The sequence below is a fragment of the Callithrix jacchus genome, chromosome 17 (assembly GCF_049354715.1).
Source record: "Callithrix jacchus isolate 240 chromosome 17, calJac240_pri, whole genome shotgun sequence".
In the NCBI taxonomy this organism is placed as follows: Eukaryota; Metazoa; Chordata; class Mammalia; order Primates; family Cebidae; genus Callithrix; species Callithrix jacchus.
In genome coordinates this window covers 25,637,349-25,661,304 of record NC_133518.1, presented here as the reverse complement: position 1 = coordinate 25,661,304, position 23,956 = coordinate 25,637,349, and the positions used below count along the sequence as shown (strand labels likewise).

General features: G+C 42.6%; 1 protein-coding gene and 1 pseudogene across 14 annotated transcripts in view; both read left to right on the top strand.

Annotated features, from left to right (window-relative positions):
• The window catches only part of SCHIP1 (schwannomin interacting protein 1), a 610,058-nt gene extending 601,562 nt beyond the window's left edge, over positions 1-8,496 (top strand). For all 14 annotated transcript variants that reach the window (XM_002759448.7, XM_002759447.6, XM_035277729.3 and 11 more), the window contains 3 exons: positions 400-523; positions 3,250-3,343; positions 7,856-8,496. In XM_002759448.7, coding sequence (XP_002759494.3) covers positions 400-523; positions 3,250-3,343; positions 7,856-7,907 — 270 coding nt within the window. In that variant the 3' untranslated portion in view covers positions 7,908-8,496. The remainder of the gene's footprint in view (positions 1-399; positions 524-3,249; positions 3,344-7,855) is intronic.
• An 8,212-nt stretch (positions 8,497-16,708) lies between these two features.
• On the top strand, positions 16,709-18,061 carry LOC144579890 (keratin, type II cytoskeletal 8 pseudogene; annotated as a pseudogene).
• Positions 18,062-23,956: the final 5,895 nt, after the last annotated feature.

Below are 23,956 nucleotides of genomic sequence, written 5' to 3'. Positions count from 1 at the left end.
AGGATTCAGTGAGATAAAGTATTCAAAGCACATAGCACAGTGCTTGTAGCATGGTATAAATTCTTAAAAAGTCGCTGATACTAATTTTTTCCATGTCATTGATATTATTGATGTTCCTTGGTAATTCATTTGTGGCTATAACATTGACTCATGACCCATATTAAAGACCAGTCAAAAAGCTTTTGATGCTGGTGGTTCTGTGTTTTGATGCCCATTGCATATTAGGTAATATAAAGTGGATGTAGGGGTCTACATTGGGAAAGATACAGATGGGGAAAGCTTTCAATCACTGAATTGCAGGGGGTGGATGAGTGGGTTTTATAAGAGAAAACTGGGTATGACATTTAGTGAGTTTGTGGCTCTGTTCACTCCTCCATTTCTTCCCCTTTGTATCTTCAGCTGCCACACATGCCTCATATAAGTGAATGCTTGATGAAAAGAAGTTTAAAACCCACCGACCTGAGAGACATGACTATTGGGCAGCTACAAGTGATAGTCAATGATCTCCATTCCCAGATAGAAAGTAAGTGTCAGATATCCTTGAAAACAGAATATTCAATGTAAAACATCATAGAATAGTGCTATTTCATTGGTCCAGTTTTTTTCATACAACATTTCATTGGGTTCCTGTGTGATTGCAAGGAAAATAAGAGAATCACCAAGCTCTTTTTTGTTGCTATTGTTTGTTTTAGCTGTAAAATGTTCAGAAGCTTTAAAAATTTTTCAGGATTCACAGCAGTTACAGGTCTCTTTTATTTATCTTAAATCCCCAGCTCCTAGCACAGTGCATGTATCTGACTTACCACATCTGTTTCTGGAACACAATTCAGTAGTTACAAGTCATTTGCTATACAAGTATACCTTCTACTTCACTAGTATACACATACATCACAGATATCATCATCATCATCATCATCAATAAAATCAATTAGGCACATTTCCTAGGACTCAAGGTGGTGGAAGTATGTGGAACCAATATGTGAAAACTGCAGGGTGAAATATATAGACTTTCTCCCCAGAATAAAGAAGGACCTCTAACAAAAGTGGCCACAGGGAGTGCTGAGTGGTGCTCACTCAAGGTGATTGGTCATGCAGAGAATAGGCAGTTGCTTGGCCTGATGAAAGAGAGAACATTCTCAGTTAGGCAGTGTGGTTAAGCCAGATGAATTAACAATCTCTTCAGCCCCTGGGAGGAATGAGTCTGTATAATTATATGGTGTTATAGATTAAAAGAAATTGAAGAGATATGCCAACCAAATACTTTCAAACAAACCAACTATAAAAAGAAAAGAGCATTTATCAGCCAAACAGGAAAATTTGAATACTAACTGAATGTTTTAGTAAAGAATGATTTATTTTAGGTGTGAGAAAGGTGTCACAGTTATATGAATTTAAAAAAGAAAAGCCCCTGTCTTTTAGAGATACATACTAAAGCATTACAGATGAAATAATGAGATATCTGTAATTTGCTTTAAAATAATCTGGAAGAAGTTAGAGAGAATGATTCAAGCTCGGCTATGAGTTGATAATTGTTGAAGATAGTTGGATACATTGAAATTTATTAAACTATTTTTGCTGCTTTTGTAGCAGTTTGAAAATTTTCCATTATAAAAAGCTTAAAACTTCATATTGGAAAAAAAATTCTATGCATTAAGGGTTCAGATATGCAGACACTTTACTAAGTGACATTATAAAAGGCTACACACTGGAAAAAATGAAATTTTTCCACAAGATCAAAATTTTAAAAATGGATGTATTCAGTGCCAATTAACACATTTAATATTGTTTTAAAATTAAGAGAAAGGGTCAATCATTTTTATAAGAAACCATAGATTCACAGGATTTTTAAAAAATTCTACAACTGTATTTAATTTTATTGAGAATTCTTTTAAGGACTGAAAATAGTTTTTGATATTTTACCACTAAAACATCTTCCTTGGACTTTTAAACACTAAAATTGCCATCTAGTCCTCTTCAGGAATAGGTGAATTTTTAGACCTCTTTATGTGATTTTTTTTTTTTCTCATTTTAAAATTGGAAACTAGTTTGACCTAAAGGCAGATGAATGCATCATTTGAAGTCAGGATATCTAAAAGCATTTCCAAGGGGGACCTTTCTGATCACCCCTATTTTATCTTTTGTTTACCTGCCCAGAGCTCTTGCTGCTAGATGGGTACTCTCTTGCATGCGTCTGGGCCTAGCAACTGTAATGCTTAGCTTCTCTGAGGGAAAAGGCGAGAGAGAGCCTTTGCTTGCTCATGTTTTTCAGTGGCAGGAGCCCAATAACCCAGTGCACTGACTTCAGGGACTGAGCACGGTGGCTCACACCTGTAATCCCAGTAGTTTGGGAGGCCAAGGCAGGCAGATCATGAGTCAGGAGATCGAGACCATCCTGGCTAATACAGTGAAACCCCATCTCTACTAAAAATAAAAATGCAAAAAATTAGCCAGGTGTGGTGGCATGTGCCTGTAGTCCCAGCTACTCAGGAGGCTGAGGCAGGAGAATTGTTTGAACCCAGGAGGCGGAGGTTGCAGTGAGCTGAGATCATGCCACCACACTACAGCCTGGTGACGGAGCAAGACTCCATTTAAAAAAAAAAGAGAAGTATTTCCATCTCTATATATTTCATTCCTGGTATAAGTCTTAAGTGATGTTTTCCTTGGCTCCCTGTGTAGAAATTTCAGGGGCTATTATTCTAAGGTCTTGCACATCTAATTATATTACAAATCTGACTTTCCAATATCTTCAGATAATACTTTTTCCGAAAACAACCTCCACATAGGGCTTCTCCTTTCCTAGGGCCATGTGAAGGCTTTGAGCATCCCTGACATACCTTCCTTTCCAGCTGGGCATCTGATGTAGTAGTCAGGCCCTGGGGACCCTCCTGACTGTCAGCATGGCAGGAGCATCCAGAAGCTGAAGGGTGGAAAACTTAATGTGCTCCAGGCTTTATTCACATTTCTTCACAACAAAATCTTGCTTTTTCTAACCAGCTATTCTCCTAACAGCTAACAATTTCTTTTCCCACCTTAATGTGAAGGTAATTGGAAACAGTTTACTCCTTTTCTTCCGACACCTCTATAATGATGCAAACTAGACACGTTTCTGCAGCATAAATGTAACCTTTTACAAAAATATCTTTCCTGTTATTTTAGCTGTTTCTGTGTATACTGGTCTGTAAATAGTTATATACCTTCTGACTTGGAGGTGGTTTTATCTGTTTTTAAATGCCCTTGTATTTGCCTCAGGCTTGAATGAAGAGTTGGTCCAGCTACTTCTCATCCGAGATGAGCTGCACACAGAGCAGGATGCCATGCTGGTGGACATCGAAGACTTGACCAGGTCAGTGTGGCTTCACTCTTGCCAAAGAAGAAAAGAAGCTCAGGGCTGTCCAAAATGTAAGAATTAGGCAAAAACTAGCTCTAGAGAACTTCTTCCTCAATGAATAACTCACCGAGCCTCTGCTTGTGCCAGCTGTTCAGATGGAGGGGAAGCAGAACTCCACTCTCCCTACCAAACGCGTGCTTTTTAGCAATCATCCCTGCCTTGGGATGAATTGCTAGTGTGTTACTTCTCACACCTCCACCTAAATCAGGTCAGTAGTTCTGGTCTTGGAGGGCTTTATCCTGAAGGACTGTCCCCTGGGAAGCTGGCTATAAGCCATTTCATGCTGGCAGGTTTCCAGCACAAGTAGCCATGTGGTGAGTTCTCCAAAGCATAAGCTCTTACGTGATCCAGTTCTTGATCGCCTCTGCCATGCCCAGAAGGCAGGGACACTGGCATTGCTCTGCAGCCACAGAGCCACCAGATTGTTCTCACCATGGGGAAACTCCAGGACTTGAGTTTTTAGCTGGGCTTTGCTCCAGCTGCCTCTTCGTAAAGAGCAAAAAAGAATGCTTCCCTCCCTGGGGGACAAGGAAACTAGGCTAATGCTGGTCAACATTTTGCATTTCTTTGTAGTTTTCCTTGCAGGAACGCATGTCACTGTAAGTACATAAAGTACATGGAATACTGTAAACATTACTATGAGCACATATTTACTATGGTACCTTTTCCGAGACAGTCCTTATGGAGTCTTTAAACCAAGGAACAATAATTGCTATTAATCCCAGAAATAGTATTTAGAGAGTAGAAGGCCCCCTAAAGAAGGAACGCCTCTTGTCACCATGGTATAAGGAGTTAACCACATGATCTGCAACAATTCCATAGAAGCTTGAAAACATATGTAGTGATAATAATACTCCCAGCACCTACCATTGGACCGCATCTTAATGTGTAGAGCTGGGTAAAATAATTGTCTAATGATATAAAACATAGTTTTTGTAGCAAAATAAATGCGGGAAAAATACGTTTCAGCTTTCTTTTTTAAGACTTGTAAGCAGCACTGTTTTGTATGTTTTACATATTATATTGCCTTATCCCTAGCCAAAAATAAAACAGTAAGCCTTCTCATACTCCTTGAACATATTTGCCTGCCTCTGAAATATCACAATAGCACTCAAATAATATTAGTGCCATCTAAAGATGTATTCAGGCACTGCATCACCAACAGTTATAAGCATCCCTTTTTGTTAGTTTAAGAAGTTGGCCATGTTAACACATGCATGCAGGTGTTAAGATGATGGGAAACCAGCGGTGAAATATACAATCAGGACTAACTTTTTTTTTGAAAAATATATAAACTCTTGTAAACTATGATTTGCCTGTGACACTAGAGATCTTTTCTCTGCCTCTCAAAATAGTATTGGCATTTCTTTTTGGCCAGGAGGATGCTGAGAGGCCCCTCCTCTTCTCTCTTAAGCGTTTAGGCTAATACTTAGGTTTGCAGTGTATGTTTTTGTAACTTTCAGAAGGTGTGACCACCAGAAACAGGGCAGGCAAAATCATGGAGTTAAAAGGATAGGAGTCACGAATGTAAAGGTGTTGGAGGCACCCTTGGAATTGGAGCAGTCCTACCATGGGAGGGGCCATGATCTCCTTGCCTAGCCTTCCTCTTGGTGGGAAGAAGCTTCTACATCTGCTCCTGGCTGCAGAAAAGTAACTTTCCTCATTGGAGGAACCTGAGGATACTTAAACATTCCTAAAGGCAGCAGCCCCAGAGTTTTGCAGCCAGATCTCAGAAGGCTGAGGGGGTGTCTGTGGGGCCTGCTGGGACATGTTGTCCACCTCCTCCCTTTACCTGTACAACTCCTGCCGTTCCAGATGTCCATTCAGATCAGTATTTCTCAGTTTGGGTTGCACAACAGAACCATCTGGGGAGGCTTATAAAGTAGTGATGCCTGGATCCTACCCAGATATTCTTATTTAATTATTTTTGTGGGCTAGCCTGGGCATGAAGACTATTTAAAGCTCCTAGGTAATTCTCATGCACAGCCAAACTTGAGAACCACAGGTTTGGATGATGTGTCTTTGAAGAAGCCCTCCCTGACCTCCACACACTTCGTCTTCAGTATTCATTCTCCCCTTGTATGGATTGTCAGTGCATTAAACTTATACCTCCATGTCGATCAGGACTGTTCCCAGGGGGGTTGAGACTGGTGTGTCAGAGTCATTATATGCTGGCATGTTTCTAGCCTATGAATAGCCATGTGGGGGGTCTACAAAGCAGCACCAGCAATTATGTGACCTGCTTTTAGGGCCCTCTCCTCAGTGTTCCTAACAGCATCTCATCTCTGTTGTGTGGAGCCTAATGGCACTGTGTTTCATTTGTCTGCTGTCTGTCCCCACCTGACTATGAATCCCCTGAAAACAGAGATGATATCATTTTCATTCATTACTGTGTCCCCAGAGCCTAGCACAGGGCCTGCCAAGTGCATAGTAGGTCCTCAAGAGCAATTGTTGATTAAAAAATTTAAAAAAAGAGTTTTAGTGAGGCTTCAGTGAAACAAATCCTAACAGGGACTTTTATATAACTTGCTAATAAGAACCTTTTAGTTTTATGGACTAAAAATCTTTCCCTCCTTCGTTTAAAATTTTAATGAAATTCACTATTTTATGCATGTCTCAAAAAATCACCCAATTTTCAATATTTTCTGAAGTTGCTTGCCGTCCGCTCTTCTTTCCTTCTCAGAAAACCTTTTGATGTATGTGTGTGCATAGGCATAGTAGTGTGTGTGCATGTACATATATGTAGTATATATTTTTAAATTGCTGTGAGAACTGTGATGTAATTAGCTACCATGGAATCAAGTTCACTGGGCATTAAAATATCTCAAGCTGGATTTGCTTAAGTGAGGCATATGAGTTAGTGATGAAAATGTTTGATTCTTGTTACACATCAGCAGAGCCATGAGATGGTCTGTGAAAGGGGACAGATTTTTTAAGAAATGGAGAGCTATTGACAAGGTACTTTTTCCTGAGTACCTTTATTGTTAGATGAATAGTGGCATTTGTTTATGGGCTGCTGAGTGTGGCAAGGTCACCGTTGTCACTTCCCTGTTTGTGAAAGTATTGGTAGTTTGTCTTCCCTGTACCACAGATCTGTCACATTCTGCATAAAACCAGTAAATTCAACTTGATGTCACTGACTACCCAAGTACAGGCAGCATACACAAACTATGCCTAAGCCTTTGATTATAGCTGGAAACCACAGTCCTAGATGTTTTTCTCTTGCCAAATTTATCATTTCCTAAAATCGTCCTTTAAAACCATTGTCCTTTGCAGCCTTCAAACCCCATTATTCTTTAAGAAGTGACCATTCAGGTGATGTAAACAGCTTGGCCACACTCCTCCCTCCCTGCCCCACTGTCTAGCTGCTACATTGACCTATCTTTGTGTTCACAGGTCATAATAGAACATGTTTTTGGTTTTTTGTTTGTTTGTTTTTTGAGATGGAGTTTCATTCTTGTTGCCCAGGCTGGAGTGCAATGAAGCAATCTTGGCTCACTGGAACCTCCACCTCTCGGGTTCAAGCAATTCTCCTGCCTCAGCCTCCTGAGCAGCTAGGACTACAGGCACCTGCCAACATGCCCAGCTAATTTTTGTGTTTTTAGTAGAGATGGGGTTTTGCCGCCCTGGCCAGGCTGGTCTCAAACTTCTGACCTCAGGTGATCCGCCCACCTTGGCCTCCCAGAGTGCTGCAATTATAGATGTGAGCCACCACACCAGGCCCATAATAGAGCTTGATAAATAAGAAGACTCACCCCATCCTCACTGCCAAGACCATGCCCTTAGGATTAATTGGCAGGAAAAACATGCAAACATGAAATATCTTTACATCCACAAAGACCTGCTATTTGTTAGACATTGGCTTTTGCAGGAGTGAATTAGATTTTTGGCTCCGGGTTTCTATCGGAGTCTTCGTTAATATCTAGGTCTGTGTCTGCATGTGTCCGTAGATAAAGTAGTCACTCAGTTTCTCTCGTCATAACACCTTGTTTTGACTTTTTGCTTAGTGCTTGTTTCCATCTGTATTTCCTTGTTCGCTATTTACTCCTTTCTTGTCTCTCTCCATTAGAATATATTCCCCATGAGAACAAAGACCTCATTGTCTTGCTTGCCATCAAATCCCCAGTACCAGGACTCATGGAAGACACATATTTAATACTTGTTGATAAAGTATCCCAGATATTTATTTTCATTTTCAAACAGAACTTTTCTTCTTAAAATGTAATGTCTATAAGTCTCAGGTTCACCCAGTGGCTTACTAAATAAAAGGAATCATACACAAAGTATAAAAATTAAAGAGTTCAGATCAGAGTTCAGAGAGTTTGAATAAGATACTTTTTCCTGATTCTCATGTATTTCACTGTCAGTAACTCTGAACTTCTGTTTGCAGGGTGCTGTTGCTATTGATTGAAAAGCAGTTTGGATCTTTCTATATAATGCTAAATAATTGTATTAATTATTTTACAGACATGCCGAAAGTCAGCAGAAGCACATGGCAGAGAAAATGCCTGCAAAGTGAAAAGAAGCCATTCAACCAGAGAACAAGCTAGAATTTATTTTGCTTCTGTGGTTGTAAAAATGCTGTTGCTAAAGGCAGCACAGAAACAAACAAATATCAGTGTTAGTCATTGATAATGTCTGAAGCTTAATGTCCAGTGATTGGCCTTTGCTTCTTAATTTATTTTAATTTTTTACTTGTGCCACTTAATATCAGGCATTTTAATAAAATATTGTTACAGAAAAATGTACAGTACTGACACCACCACAAAACATGGTTAATAAAAGAGCGTAGTTTTAACTTTATTTTTATTTGTTTAGAGATTTTAAGTTGGAGCAGTATTTTCCCATTGACTACTTTTCATTCTTCACTGTAGTTTTAAAGAAGAACTGTAAATGACGGTGCTATACAAGTCAAAAGTACATGCCTGCCTCGTAGTGAAGTCGTAGCTCTCCGTAATATGTATATTTTACTCAGTTTTCAACATTTTGTGAATGTTGACTACCTGAAGTTCCTTTTTAGATGTGCTATTAACATTCTGTTGGATTCAGAGGGTTCCTTGAAAGTTTTATGTATAAATATGTAAAATAAAAATGAAAACTTTGTTTCATATGATATGTCTTTTTGCTCACTAGCAACCCTTATATTGGCTTAACCCCACTGCAGCTGAATCCCCCACCAGGAGGGGTTTATCAGTGAAAAAAACGAATTGCTCCAGAGGACAGGCAGGGTGGCAAATTGCCCAGAAAATTATGAGTGTGAGTGCATGTCTGTGAGTATGTGAGAGAGAGGGTGGTCCGAAGAACACCGAAGGCCAGTCACATCAGAGCCTGCACTGCTACCATTGCTGAGAGCGATCAGTCTGGAATTTTCACACTTTAGTATTTAATAGCTGCTGGTGTTATAAGCACTGTGATTGTATCAACTTCCATGTACTAAATTCACCACGTGGACAAATGATGCTTGCATTCACTCTTTCTCCGAGGCCAGTTGTTGCTATTTTCAAATTTTTAACCATTCTGTTGGTCTCATGAAAGAAGATTCCAAGTCTAAAGCAGATTACAGACTGTTTCTTAATAAGTGGAGAGTTTCAGAAAATAGATTTAATTAACTAAGGTTCATGTAGGGATTAGGGAAGAATAAACCAAAGCAAAGATGAGCAATTCCACATTCCAGAACCACCCACAGACCACCTGGTTTCACTCTAAGGTCCATGATGTAATCTGAAGATAGAACTTTAGAAAACGGCCTCCATTTTCTTTTCTCAAAAATAGATAAGTATTGTAAGGAATTCAAAAATAGATAAGTATTGTAAGGAATTTGAAAGATTTGCCAGTGTTCCTAGAAGGCTTCTGTTTAGCAAAATAGGTAATCTTTTTTTAAAATTTGAGATGGAGTCTCGCTCTGTCACCAGGCTGAAGTGCAGTGGCACGATCTCAGCTCACTGCAACCTCCACCTCCCCGATTCAATCGATTCTCCTGCCTCAGCCTCCCAAGAAGCTGAGACTACAGGCATGCACCACCACGCGCAGCTAATTTTTGTATTTTTAGTAGAGATGGGGTTTCGCCATGTTGGCCAGGATAGTCTCGATCTCTTGAACTCATGATCCGCCTGCTTCAGCCTCCCAAAATGCTGGGATTACTGGTGTGAGCCACTGCGCCCGTTCAAAATAGGTAATCTTAAATTGTAACACTAGTCACTTTTTATGGGCCTCAAACAAGTTATTTCCATTCAGAATAGAAAAAGAACACAGTTCATAAATATATTTTGGTTTTTGTGAGCTGGCTGTTGAGGAGGACACATTGCTGCCTCACCCCTGAGCTAAAGGATGAGGCCCTAATCCTCTCCGTGAAAAGGTCTCTAACTGGGCCCTGAATTCCCACAACAGCTCTCAGGGATCTCCTGAGGCCATCCAGCCCTGCAAATCCAAACACAGCAGCTGGACCATTGCTGCTTCTACTGGGTGAGAATGTTGGTCAGTGATTCAGCGGCTCTTGTCTCTAGCTGCACAGTGGAACCACGTGGAGAACTTCAGAAACCACTAGTACCTGCCTGGGTCCACCCCCCATGGACTGACTTAAATGGTCTGGGGTGTAGCCTGGGCATTGAGACTTTCTTTTCTTTTCTTTTTTTTTTTTTGAGACAGAATTTTGCCCTTGTTGCCCAGACTGGAGTGCAATGGCACCATCTTGGCTCACTGCAACCTCCACCTCCCAGGTTCAAGAGATTCTCCTGCCTCAGCCTCCTGAGTTAGGCCACCACTCCCGGCTAATTTTTGTATTTTTAGTAGAGATGGGGTTTCATCCTATTGGCCAGGATGGTTGCGATCTCTTGACCTCGTAATCCACCCATCTTGGCTTCCCAAAGTGCTGGGATTAGGCGCCCAGTCATTTGAGACATTTGAAAGTCCAGAAGATTCTAATGTTGGAAACCATTGCCTTCCACTTTCTTCTTTTCTTTGTTAAACGATGTTTCTAAATACATGTTTTTTTTCCCTAAATAAAAAATATTATATTCCTATTAGTTTGCAATCTGGGGAGAGCAGACCTAGAAAGAGTGCTATGGAAAATGCCTGTGTTCCAGGAAGAAAAGGTAGTGTGGCCTTCTGAACCTCCTGTGGTGACACTCAAAACACGGAGCCTGGCACTAAAATTCAGCACACCGCAAAAGACATATTTTAAAGTCGCTGCTGGAACTGCCAGTTCCAGTAAAAATGTAGAAATGCGTTTTCTCTGTCTTAAGCAATGCAGTTCCCGGCTGGAAATGCATGTTGTGAAGAAATCTGTGGCATTTAAGCCCTTCTAATTGTTTGAAGCCCATAATCATAACCAAATAGCTCCCAACTGGAGAAGAAAAGAGAGAAAAGGACATTATACCTACAAAGGGCCTCTCAGAATAGCTGTGGGTCAAAGCCTGGCTAATAGTACAGCAGGTCTTCCCACCACACCCTAAGATACTCAGAGGAGAGTTACATTCAATTTACTGATGTTCCCTTCAGCTTTCCCTGCCTGTGGTAGAAATGTCACCAAGTGACTCTCCTCTAAGGAGATTCTTTCAAGATTGAGTCTTTCCAGTATTTTTGCTTAAGCTTGTCATCAAGAACTGCGATTATATCCAACAGGATTGTTACCTGCACTAAGTCATTCTTCCACATGTGAACTAGGACCTTTAATAATTAACCAGGCTTAGAATGCTGGGCTAACCAACCTCAAAAATAGGGTTCTGCCAGCCAGCCGGGCTTGGTGCTCACACCTGTAATCCCAGCACTTTGGGAGGCCAAGTCCATCGGATCATGAGTTCAAGAGTTCAAGAGATCAAGACTATCCTGGCCAACATGGTGAAATCTCATCTCTACTAAAAATACAAAAAATAACTGGGCATGGTGGTGGTGGGCGCCTGTAATTCCAGCTGCTTGGGAGGCTGAGGCAAGAGAATTGCTTGAACCCAGGAGGCAGAGGTTGCAGTGAGCTGAGATCAAACCACTGCACTCCAGCCTGGTGACAGAGTGAGACTCTGTCTCAAAAAAAAAAAACAATCAAGTTCTGCTTCTCTTCCCCATTTTTAGAGTGAGGGTAGATCAGAGTGCGCAGGCTCTGGGGCCAGAAGGGACTGACTACAAATGTTGACTCCATCTTCCCAAGGATGTGACCCTGAGTGAGTTTCTAAAGCTGCCTGTGTCTTATCTCATCACCTATAGATACCATCTCCTCAGATTATTAAAAAGATTGGATAATGTTTATGAAGGCACCTGACACCCAGGAAATACTGAATAAATAAGTGTTCAATAAAAAGTAAATATCAGTTCTCAGGCGGTGAGAGCATTCTGTATTTTATCAGTTTCTGAGATTTAAGGCATCCTTGTGATTTTATTTCTTGTTTATTAATTATTAACTTACAAAACAGTCACGGTTAAGGAAAAAATAATTTCAAGTCCCACTCCCTCCTCCAAATAACCAGTGCTAAAACTTAGAATGCATTCTAACACATTTCTCTATGCTTATACAGATACACATGCATGGGTTTTATATTTCCGTTTGTCTATACAAAGGTAGGATCTCTGCAACTTGCTTTATCCATAGATATCCTTCCAGGTCAGGATGTACAGATCAAAGTCATTTTTTTTGGACAGAGTCTTGCTCTGTTGCCCAGGCTGGAGTGCAGTGGCACAATCTCAGCTCAGTGCAACCTCTGCCTCCCAGGTTCAAGCTATTCTCTTGCCTCAGCATCCCAAGTAACTAGAATTATAGGTGTGTGCCACCACCCCTGGCTAATTTTTGTATTTTTAGTAGAGACAGAGTTTCGCCATGTTGGCCAGGCTGGTCTCGAACTCCTGACCTCAGGCGATCCACTTGCCTCTGCCTCCCAAAGTGCTGGGATTACAGACGAGCCACTGCACCTGGCCCAAAGTCATTCTTTTTTTTGAGACAAAGTTTCGCTCTTGTTACCCAGGCTGGAGTGCAATGGCGTGATCTCGGCTCACCACAACCTCCGCCTCCTGGGTTCAGGCAATTCTCCTGCCTCAGCCTTCTGAGTAGCTGGGATTACAGGCACATGCCACCATGCCCAGCTAATTTTTTGTATTTTTAGTAGAGACGGGATTTCACCCTGTTGACCAGGATGGTCTTGATCTCTCGACCTCGTGATCCACCTGCCTCGGCCTCCTAAAGTGCAAAGTCATTCTTTTTAATAGCTGTGTAGTAATCCCCAGTGTTGGTGGAACATACCTTATTCAGCCATTCCCTTTAATGATGGACATTAAGAATCTTTCCAGATTTCTGCCACCAAAAGCAATGATGCAATAATCAATCATACTTGTACTTAATATCTATATATACCTTTTATTCTGTGAGTACCTCATTTTTTTCTTTAACCATTGCTTGGTACTGCTTAAATACTTGGGAGTACAGAGAGCTAATTGAGGTAGGGAAGACCAGGAGGGGTCATTGCAGAGAAGTCTGATTCCTTGCAATGAAATTGGACCACACCAACACATTTTCTTCTTCAAAGATTCAACTAGGGCCTCTCTCTCTCTCCTCTCTCTCTCTCTCTCTCTTTCTCTCTCTCTCTCTCTCTCTCTCTCTCTCACACACACACACACACACACACACACACAGCCTCCAAAACTCTCCTCTGCCTCCTGAGTACAGATTTTTCTCTTTTCCCTCTTTGAGGGTAGAGGCAAACTTCAGCCACCCTTGTTAACTGTAGCCCCCAGCACAGAACCAAGCAGGCAGTCCTCGCTTGACGCCTGGCCCAATAAGAAGCTCTGACCATTAGGACTCTGCCTTTCGATGCCTCCGTTAACTGGCCTCACTCTACTCTTCTGATGTGTGATGCCTCTCCTCTCAGCTGAGGGATGAGCCCCTGGGCTAAATTTCCTACAGGTTTAATCTCACTATTCTCAAGTTTAATCCCTGACAACTGGTTGGTTTTTTGTTTGTTTGTTTGTTTTTTCTTAAATTCCTCACCTACCTAGAAATCTAATCTAAGATCAGAAATATTTCCTTCCACAGAATTTGTCATCTCTGATAAACAGCCCTTTTAGCCAGCCATCTGTTAAAATTCATGCCTCTCCACTATGTTTATAGTTTTGGAATTGTTATTGGGAAATGCCTAGAAAGACAGGAACATTCCCAGCCCCCTGCCCCTTGGCCCTAGATGTGATCCCGTGACACGTTTTCACCAATGGAATGTCAGTGGCTGTGATGGCCCCTAATTCTAGCCAAGGCTTGGAAGAAAGGTTTGCCCTCTCTAATCCCTTTCTCCTTGTACCAGCTACAATCACAAGAACCTAGAGGGATGCAGAGCCACCAGATGGAAAAAGTCTGGGTGCCTGAGTCACTGCGTGGAGAGAGCTACCTGGCACCCAAAAGGATTCACCTCAAACTGAAAGAACAAAGTGACAAACAGTGATCACATTTGTGCCTTCATACCGCATTGCATCTGTTCCAACAGCTAGCAGTACACTAATGCGAGTCCTTAACAAGGACAGCCATTTCAGAAACAGCTGAAACACAGACCCAGTTCTCTGACAACAAACCCTATGTTCTAAGCCACCATGCCACACTGCTTCTTTTCTATAGAAAATCTCTAGGTCAGAGATTGACCCTTTTGTCAGTTAATGGACCTCCTCGGTTCAGTTTAAATCTTTTCCCTGCTCTATCTTTTCCTTTAGCCATTAGGACAGAAATCAGAAGTTGACCAAAATGAGATTCATCATGAACAAACAAATCATGCCAGAAACAAGAATGTGGGATTTATGATGATGCCAGAAACACGAATATTGTTAAGTGACAACAGGTGGCCTCTTTGGTGTCTATCTGGAAAAGTCTTAGGTTTCTATAGTCTTTAAGACCACACTTTGATTATTGCCATCCCAGCTGAATTCTGATGCTCACAAAACACAATTACCTTTTGCACTGGTGTTCATTTATTTTTCTAAATAGGATATGACACATTCATTAGGAGATAGGTTGATGGGTAATAAGTTTTCCAGGATATTTTAATTGAGGCTTATAGTCAGTTGTCAGTATAAATTAACATTATATTAAATAATTCATGAATTAATGGTCTGGCTGTGCAAAATGAAATGTCTTTTTAATTTCTGAATGGGCATCCTAAAGTCTTTTCATTTGGTAGCTTTGGTAAGAAATGAGTCACTGGGCCGGGCGCGGTGGCTCAAGCCTGTAATCCCAGTACTTTGGGAGGCCGAGGCGGGTGGATCACGAGGTCAAGAGATCGAGACCATCCTGGTCAACATGGTGAAACCCCGTCTCTACTAAAAATACAAAAAATTAGCTGGGCATGGTGGCGTGTGCCTGTAATCCCAGCTACTCGGGAGGCTGAAGCAGGAGAATTGCCTGAACCCAGGAGGCGGAGGTTGCGGTGAACTGAGATCGCGCCATTGCACCCCAGCCGGGGTAACAAGAGCGAAACTCCACCTCAAAGAAAAGAAATTAGTCACCAAGACTAATTGGTCATAAGAAAATTTTTTTTGTAGCAAACTTCTTTTTGTACAGTTCTCTGCTCTAGAACAATATTCTGTCTATGGTTGTAACACAGTCCTTGTTTTAAAAACAACTGAATCCGCTTTCCTGCACCACAGTACAAGAGCACAAGGCAGCAAAGTGATACTTACAGGGAAAGTGATTTTGTGTTCGCCCTCCAGACTAGCCATTCAAACTTTCTTGTTTATTATTTACTACTAGATTCTCTTTTCTTTTGTATTCAGTCAATACCCTATTTGCTTTTTTGGCTTTTCAGATAATAATGGTGTGTATCCTGGCTGTGGTAAAGCATAGGCAAGGCTGGAAGTAAGTGCTTATTTTCTGCCTCATAAAGTTACTTCCTTCCGGATGTGTGTTAGTTCTCAGTAGAAATTACAGTCTGTAATGACGTCTCATCTCACCTTGTGAAGGAGCTTTTTAGGTCACGTAACATCCCATGTATTACAAAGGGCGTGTGAAAGTCAGCCAGGGATCCATGCTTCACCTTGAGAGCAATTTCGATGTGAGGGTTCAAGGTAAAAATGATGTTGACTTTTACAGGCAGTGGGGAGAAAGGGCTTTACTATTTATCACAGGACATCCACTTCCTCTTTCCAGCAAAGCGAAGGACTCTTGTCCCTGCTGCTCAAGAAAGCTGATTCGAGAATGTGTCATTGTCTCGGATGCAAATCAGATTGAGAATAGAACACCAGGCGGGTGCTCTAAGTAATTTTTTTAAGGGAAGTAATGAATGCCTCAGGAGGAATAATTAGGTGTGGGGATGTTTGTATGGGAGTGATGAATCGATCTCCCTGCAGTTCTGGCTAAATTAAGAGTGGGAGTAAGACAGACATGGGGCTTTTTGGAGCTTGCAAACCAGTCTCACACACTGCAAGTGAGAGCGCCGGGCCTTTAGGGTGACAGCATAAGAGCATGAGAGGAAACCTGGCTGAACATGAGGACTGGGAAATGAGAGAGCTGTTCAGTGAGAGGCCCGGGGGGACCCGGGACAGCATCTGCAGACCTTGCCAGCTCCACTGCAGGCCTTGCCCTGGCCAACACCTCCAAATGTGTTTTGGTGTCTTAAACCCATTAGCCAAAAAAGTGCCTGGTGGGTTTTGCCTCCAAGAGAGTTAAAACTAGAGTCACTGCCAGGCCTGTCTGTCACCAATCTGCAGTTTCCTGTTAGGACATTCTTCGGGCACTACAGTGGGACCCAGGGAAACTCAGAGCCAGGCCCACCGCATGAGTGCTAAGGCTTAGAGGGCATTTGCCAGAGGCAGCTTTGAAGGGGCTAAATAATTGAGGTTTAATGAATTTGGAGGGTGATATGTGAATACATACCATTTTTGGTTTTGTCTTGTTTCGGACACAGGCCTTCGCTCTATCACGTAGGCTGGAGTGCAGTGGCCTGATCACAGCTCACTGCAGCCTCGAAATCCTGGGCTTGAGCAATTCTCTTGCCTCAGCCTCCCAGGTAGCTGGGATGACAGGCACCTGCCACCATGCTTGGCTAAGTTTTTTTCTTAATTTTTTTGTAGAGACAAGGTCTCACTTTGTAGCCCAAGCTAATATCCAGACTTCGAGCGATCCTCCTGCCTCAACCTCCCAAACTGCTGGAATTACAGGCATGAGTTGCTGCCCCCAGCCTACAAACTGCTTGTTAGTTTCCCCTACTTCCCAAGCTGATCTGGGGGGCTACCTCCCCACAAACACATAAGCAAGAATAACTCAAAAACTATCAATAAATGAATGTGGTTTGGAGAGAAGGGACACAGCCAACAATAAACAATAAAACGAAAGTTTTGAATTCCACTTTTTCGGCCACATATTAAATGTGCTGTTCATTTGCTCCTTATAAGAAAGAGTCCGAAGAAGCAGCTTCTCCGCTCCTTCTGGAATCTCTCCCTGGTTCAGCCCACCTGTCTCCACTCCTGCCTCCACCATGTCCATCAGGGTGACCCAGAAGTCCTACAAGGTGTCCACCTCTGGCCCCGGGGCCTTCAGCAGCCACTCCTTCACGAGTGGGCCCAGTGCCCGCTAGAGCTTCTCCCAAGTGAGCAGTAGTGGCTTCCGGGGTGGCCTGGGTGCAGGCTATTCTGGGGCCAGCGGCATAGGCATGGGAGGCATCACCGCCGTCACCATCAACCAGAGCCTGCTGAACCCCATTAAGGTGGATGTGGACCCCAACATCCAGGCCGTGCGTACCCAGGAGAAGGAGCAGATCAAGACTCTCAACAACAAATTTGCTTCCTTCATCGACAAAGTGCGGTTCCTGGAGCAGCAGAACAAGATGCTGGAGACCAAGTGGAGCCTCCTGCAGCAGCAGAAGACGTCTCAGAGCAACATGGAACATGTGGGAGAGCTACATCAACAACCTTAGGTGGCAGCTGGAGACTCTGGGCCAGGAGAAGCTGAAGCTGGAGGCAGAGCTTGGCAACATGCAGGGGCTGGTGGAGGACTTCAGAAACAAGTATGAAGAAGAGATCAATAAACATACAGAGATGGAGAATGAATTTGTCCTCATCAAGAAGGATGTGGATGAAGCTTACATGAACAAGGTAGAGCTGGAGTCTCGCCTGGAAGGACTGACTGACGAGATCCACTTCCTCAGGCATCTGTATGAAGAGGAGAGTGGGGAGCTGCAGTCCCAGATCTCAGGCAAGTCTGTGGTGCTGTCCATGGACAACAGCCGCTCTCTGGACATGGACAGCATCATCGCTGAGGTCAAGGCACAGTAAGAGGAGATCGCCAACTGCAGCCGGGCTGAGGCAGAAAGCGTATACCAGATCAAGTATGAGGAGCTGCAGATGCTGGCTGGGAAGCATGGGGATGACCTGCGGCGTGCAAAGACTGAGATCTCCGAGATGAACCGGAACATCAGCCGGCTCCAGGCTGAGATCGAGGGCCTCAAAGGCCAGAGGGCTTCCCTGGAGGCCGCCATTGCAGATGCTGAGCATCGTGGGGGGAGCAGGCACTCAAGGATGGTCATACCAAGCAGCAGGAGCTGGAGGCCGCCCTGCAGCGGGCCAAGCAGGACATGGCAAAGCAGCTGCGTGAGTACCAGGAGCTGATGAATGTCAAACTGGCCCTGGACATCGAGATCGCCACCTACCGCAAGCTACTGGAGGGCAAGGAGAGCCAGCTGGAGCCCGGGATGCAGAACATGAGTATCCACACGAAGACCACCAGCGGCTATGCAGGTGGTCTGAGCTCTGCCTATGGGGGCCTCACAAGCCCCGGCCTCAGCTACGGCCTGGGATCCAGCTTTGGCTCCACCTCCATCAGCTGCACCAGCTTCACCAAGGCTGTGGTTGTGAAGAAGATTGAGACCCACGATGGGAGGCTGGTGTCCAAGTCCTCTGACGTCCTACCCAAGTGAACAGCTGCAACAGCCCCTCCCAGCCTGCCCCTCCTGAGGCTGCCCCAGAGCCCAGGAGGGAGGCTGCTGTGCAGGGGAGCGCAGGGAACAGGAGACCCACCTGACGCTTAGCCCTAGCCCTCAGCCCACAGGCGGGGAGTTTACTGCCTGGGGACCCCCCTTGCCCATGCCTCCAGCTGCAAAACAATTCAATTGCTTTTTTTTTTTGGTCCAAAATAAAATCTCAGCTTGCTCAGGAAAAAAAAAAAAAGAGTCCTAGCTAATTCATCTCGCTTTTGAATCTAAATTGTATTTCCGATCTTCTCTCTCATACTCATTTCCTCTGTTCATTTATTTTTATTTTAAATTATTGTAAGTACATCATAGTTGCATATAGTCATGGAATATATGTAATGATTTGATATGGTGTTTAATGTGCAATGATCAAATCAGGATGACTGGGATATCCATCTCCTCAAGCGTTTATCATCTCTTTGTGTTAGGAACATTCCAACTCCACTCTTAATTATTTTAAAATAAACAATAGATTATTGTGAATTGTAGTCAGCCCATTGTGTTACTGTATACTAGACCCTATTCATTCTAACTGTATTTTTGTACCCATTAGCCATTGTCACTTTGTCCCCCACTCCCCACTACCCTTCCCAGCCTCTGGCAACCTCATTCTAGTCTATCTCCATGAATTCAACTTTTTAAAATTTTAGCTGCCACATGAATGAGAATATGCAAAGCCTCTCATTTCTTTCAGTTCAGTCCCCTAATTTACATAGATAGTGGGCCAATATTGTATTAATAATGCCCTCTCCAGTCGGCTAAAATAAAAAGTCAAAATGCCCACTTCCTTTTTTTAAAAAGTACACACATATGTATCACTTCCTAAATTATGCTCATCATCAAGAATTCTTGGCTATAAAATCATGCAGTGTTGATGTCGAGATAGTTAACTGCTCCTGTAAAGCATCCCAATGGCCTGGACTTCACATGATGCTTTTAGAGCATCAGTACTTGCTAGCTGGGGCCAAATGCACTCACTCATCCTTCTGAGAATTCTGCATTTTAAAGAAAGCAGGAAGTTCACATACAAATGACTCTCATTTCAGGTGCTTGCATGGATTTTCCTCTACTACCAATTAATTGGGCAAGCAGTATTTCTTTCACATCACACCAGAAAATGAAAGCCAAATCTTGGGGCTACTTAAAATTTCTGAAACAAGTACTCATGGTCATTCTTTACTCAAAGTTACCCCAGGCTCCTTGGCTCAAGACAAAAGCATCTTCATGGGAATTCCTTTGGCGTCGGTTTCTAGGCCAGTCATGCAAGCCATCCATAAATATGGACCTCTCACTCACTGCAAGCGGAGCTTCTGGGTTTTCAGGAAGTCAGTGGCTTTATCTTCCAGGTTCTGAAGCCAAGAGTAGGAAAGAGTGAATGTGAGCACTCCTTCATCAAAGAAGACTGAGAGAGAATGAAAGAAATATTTGATAAAACTACTGTCAGAGGCAGCTGGGAAGAGGAAAAGAACTCACTGTATACTAATATGGAAGCTGAAACGTGAGAAGGGGAAAGGGCTAGACAGACTCTGGTCATGCATATCTTTCCAAGTGTCACAAATACAAATGCATCTAGGGGCCAGACTGATAATACAAATAAATAACTGAAGCAAGCAGGATGCAAGACTCTAAGGAGTGATGAGGAGCAAATGCCCTGACTAAAGGGATTCACTGCCAAGTAATACTGACAATTTATGTGGCCTGGGCTGACCTGCTTTTCTTAGATTTCAAAATATCTGGATTTGTCATACAAAATACATGACTTTTATTAACTGTTTTCTCTATACGACATTGGTCACCACTGAAAATCATTTTAAGAAAGAGCCTCACAGGCCAGGCGCAGTGGCTCACGCCAGCACTTTGGGGGGCCAAGGCAGGTGGATCACAAGGTCAGGACCAGCCTGGCCAACATGGTAAAACTCCATCTCTACTAAAAATACAAAACTTAGCTGCTATAATCCCAGCTACTCGGGAGGCTGAGGCAGGAGAATTGCTTGAACCTGGGAGGCAGAGGTTGCAGTGAGCTGAGATCGCACCACTGCACTCCAGCCTGGGCGAACTCCAGCCTGGGCGACAGACACTCTGTCTCAAAAAAAAAAGAGCCCCACAAAACTCATTATTATGTTTACTGACAGACTAATATTTACTGTATTACACAATGGCAACTTTATGAGCACCGGGGGAGATAGTCCTTTCAGATGTCAAGTTTCCGTGATTATCATTGTAAATTAGTTGACTGATAATGACATTATCCTGCCTGCATTGGCTTCCAGGAAGCAAGGAAGTAAAATTTTGCAGCCCACCTATGATAAGTTAGATGAGAGTGTTGGGTAATGTGACTCTTACTTTGCTGTACCAACCCTCTAAGTTGCCTCAAAATCTTTTGGGGAGGCCGTGGCAGGTGGATCATGAGGTCAGGAGATCGAGACCATCCTGGCCAACATAGTGAAACCCCGTCTCTACTAAAAATACAGAAAAATTAGCTGGGCATGGTGGTGCACGCCTGTAGTCCCAGCTACTCAGGAGGCCGAGGCAAGAGAATTGCTTTAACCTGGGAGGCAGAGGTTGCAGTGAGCCAAGGTTGTACCACTGCACTCCAGCCTGGCGCCTGTTGGTGGAGTGAGACTCTGTCTCAAAGAAAAAAAAAATCTTTAGGGAAACCAGAAAAGTTATCACAAGTAAATAAATCTATATATCTATTTTTCCATTTTTTGTATTGATTTTTATTTACAAATGTAACTGTATATTTATTTAGCCCTCTCTGGCTGCCAATCCCTGGAATCTTCTCCCAGGGAAGCATCCAGGGAGCTGCCAAAGGCAGTAATCTATTTGTTTAAGTGAATAAAAACCAAGTCCTGATTTCAATTATACCTCCCCAAACATCTTTTGTTTGCCCACATTTTCACTATCATATTGCAATCAAGTTCTGCTCTCATGGTCAGTGTTAACTAGTTTTAATATTGCCATTGCATGTTCTCATTCTTCTTCTTTCTCTGGAATCTCTTCCTCAGCTCCCATGTGGTTCCACTGGGACTGTCGTCAGTCTTGGCGACCTGTCCCCTTTATCACAGACATGAACCAGGCAGTTAATCAGAACACAAATTCCCCCACATTCCACTAATAATTGGTTCATTAATCGGTATGTAACCTCAGCAAAGCCAATCAGAAGCTTCTCTGGAATTGGTTTGTGGATACCGGGATACTAAAATGAGAAAAGAAGAGCTTGGCAGTCATCTCTGTCCACTACAGGAGAGAGAGTTCACAACAGAAGCCAAGAAGTGCAGAGCTGAGAGATGGTGCAGGAGAAGGAAAGAGCCCTGATGATATCCTGAGTTCCTGAATTTCCTCTGAATCCAATTTCTCCCTTGAACATCTTTGTCATAATAATCATCAGCAATACTCCATTTTGCTCATATTTGTTTACGCAGACTTTCTGTCAGGACTGAAAGCATCCCGACTGTACTGTTGTCTCTAATCTCATGGTTCTATCCCATCTCAATCCATCCTCTACACAGCTGTCAAAGTAGTCTTATAATGTTTCTAACAGATATCTGATCTTGACACGGCTCTGCCCAATTTCCTAAAAGCCTGTCTCCTACAGGATAAAATACAAATGCTTCACATGATATTCAGGGCTTAATGTGTTCTGTCTTCCCTCCCTGGACACCGTATCTTTAGGCCCTCTCCCCTTCAGTCTTTGAGCTCCTTGTTGATCCTAAGCTCCGCTTGGCTTCTCACCACCCATGCACTTCCTCACCAATCTGTTTCTCCACCAGTTCTTAGACCTTATGCAAAAACTTAAAACTCCATGTCTTCTCAAGATAGCAAGTGTCTTAAAAAGCCCCAACTTGAGATGCAATGTTCTCATAAGGTCTCTAACAGAGCAAATTCTGAAGTATATTAAGCCTGCTAGATATCAGAACCTAACATGCTTTATAAACTGAGATGACAGGCTCAAGTTATAACCTGTCCACTAATCATTTACAAAACTATAAGCATCTTTTTAACAGGAAGGAGGTTGAATACAAGACCAATGACAGATAGCCCAGCAAGCAAAAAATAAGGTTCATGTGGTAAGGGCTGACCATTCCCACCTGTCTGAATAGGTGGCAATATGCAGAACTTCTAGCAGTATTTTCTGGGCTAGATATGTGTGCTTTGGGAAGGGAGTTTAGGCTTTTTGGCTTTCCTGTTGTGTATGTCTGTGGTTTCACTTGTGAACATCCATGTAGAAGCTTGGGCTTAGCCCTGAAATAGAATTAGGTTCCTTCTTGCTAACCTTATGGTACAGAGATGCAGAGACTAACGCTACAATGTTGGATGCGCAATGGCTGAATCAAAGCTGGGGAAAATGGGAAGTGGTAAAGTAGAAGCAGTAGTAAGACTATCTTTTATTTATATTCTTTGAGGAACTAACCAGTATCCTGTTGGCCTGAAAAAGTTATTGAAACTTCCCAGAGGTGTTCAACTTGTCTCCAGGAAATAATTTAGACCTTTTTACATTATCTCATTATCTCTTATGATCTCAGAAGTTTCCGAAGAATAAGGAAAAGGAAGCAGATGTGATTTTTATTTTACAGAAAGAGAAATGGATGCAGAGGGGTTAAGAAGGGCATTTCCCAAGGCTTGATAGTTGGGTCAGGATTAGAATGCCACACTTATACTATTATTAGCCTAATGGTCTTTACACTTTGCTGCTTGCAAAGTCCCCAGAAAAATGTTTAGAGCCGGGCAGGCGTGATGGCTGATGCCTGTAATCCCAACTCCTTGGGAGGCTGAGGTGGGAGGATCACTTGAAACCAAGAGTTTGAGGCCAGCCTGGCCGACATGGTGAAACCGCATGTCTACTAAACATACAAAAATTAGCCAGGCAGTGGCAGCATGTGCCTGTATTCCCAGCTCCTTGGGAAGCTGAGGCAGGAGAATCCTTTGAACCTGGGAGGCAGAGGTTGCAGTGAACTGAGATCATGCCACTACACTCCAGCCTAGGTGACAGAGTGAGACTCAGTCTCAAAAAAAAGGAAAAAAAAGAAAAATGTTTAAAACCATATGCTCGGCCAGACACAGCAGCTTATTCCTGTAATTGCAACACTTTACACTTTAGGAGGCTAAGGCAGGAGGATTGCTTGCCCAGGAGTTTGAGGCTGAGGACAGCTATGATTGTGCCACCACACTGCAACCTGGGTGACACAGCTAGATCCTGTCTCAAGAAAAAAAGAAAAAAACTCATATACTACTCACATATTTCTAAGTTGACCTAACAATGTTTATCATATGTTTAAAGAACTGCAAATAATATCATTTCCAGATCACTCTAAACATGAAAATTTTTAAATATATCTGATATCCAATATAATGTGTCTTTTAAATACAGTAAATGGAATATAAGCACTGCAGTTAGATCATTTATCCAATTTTTTTTTAAAAATGAATAAATGAGCTGTTATTTAACTTTTGGAAATTTTATGTACTTTATTCTTGAATTTACATTTATTTCCATTTCTACTTCCCCCTCAGAATTTAGCCCTAATGTAATTTTATTCATTTTTAGAAATGTTTTATTGATCATCCTATCAAATTTTGTTGTACCAGAATATGTATATAAATATCAACCGAAATTGTTAATGTTTTCTGTGACTATAGAGTTATA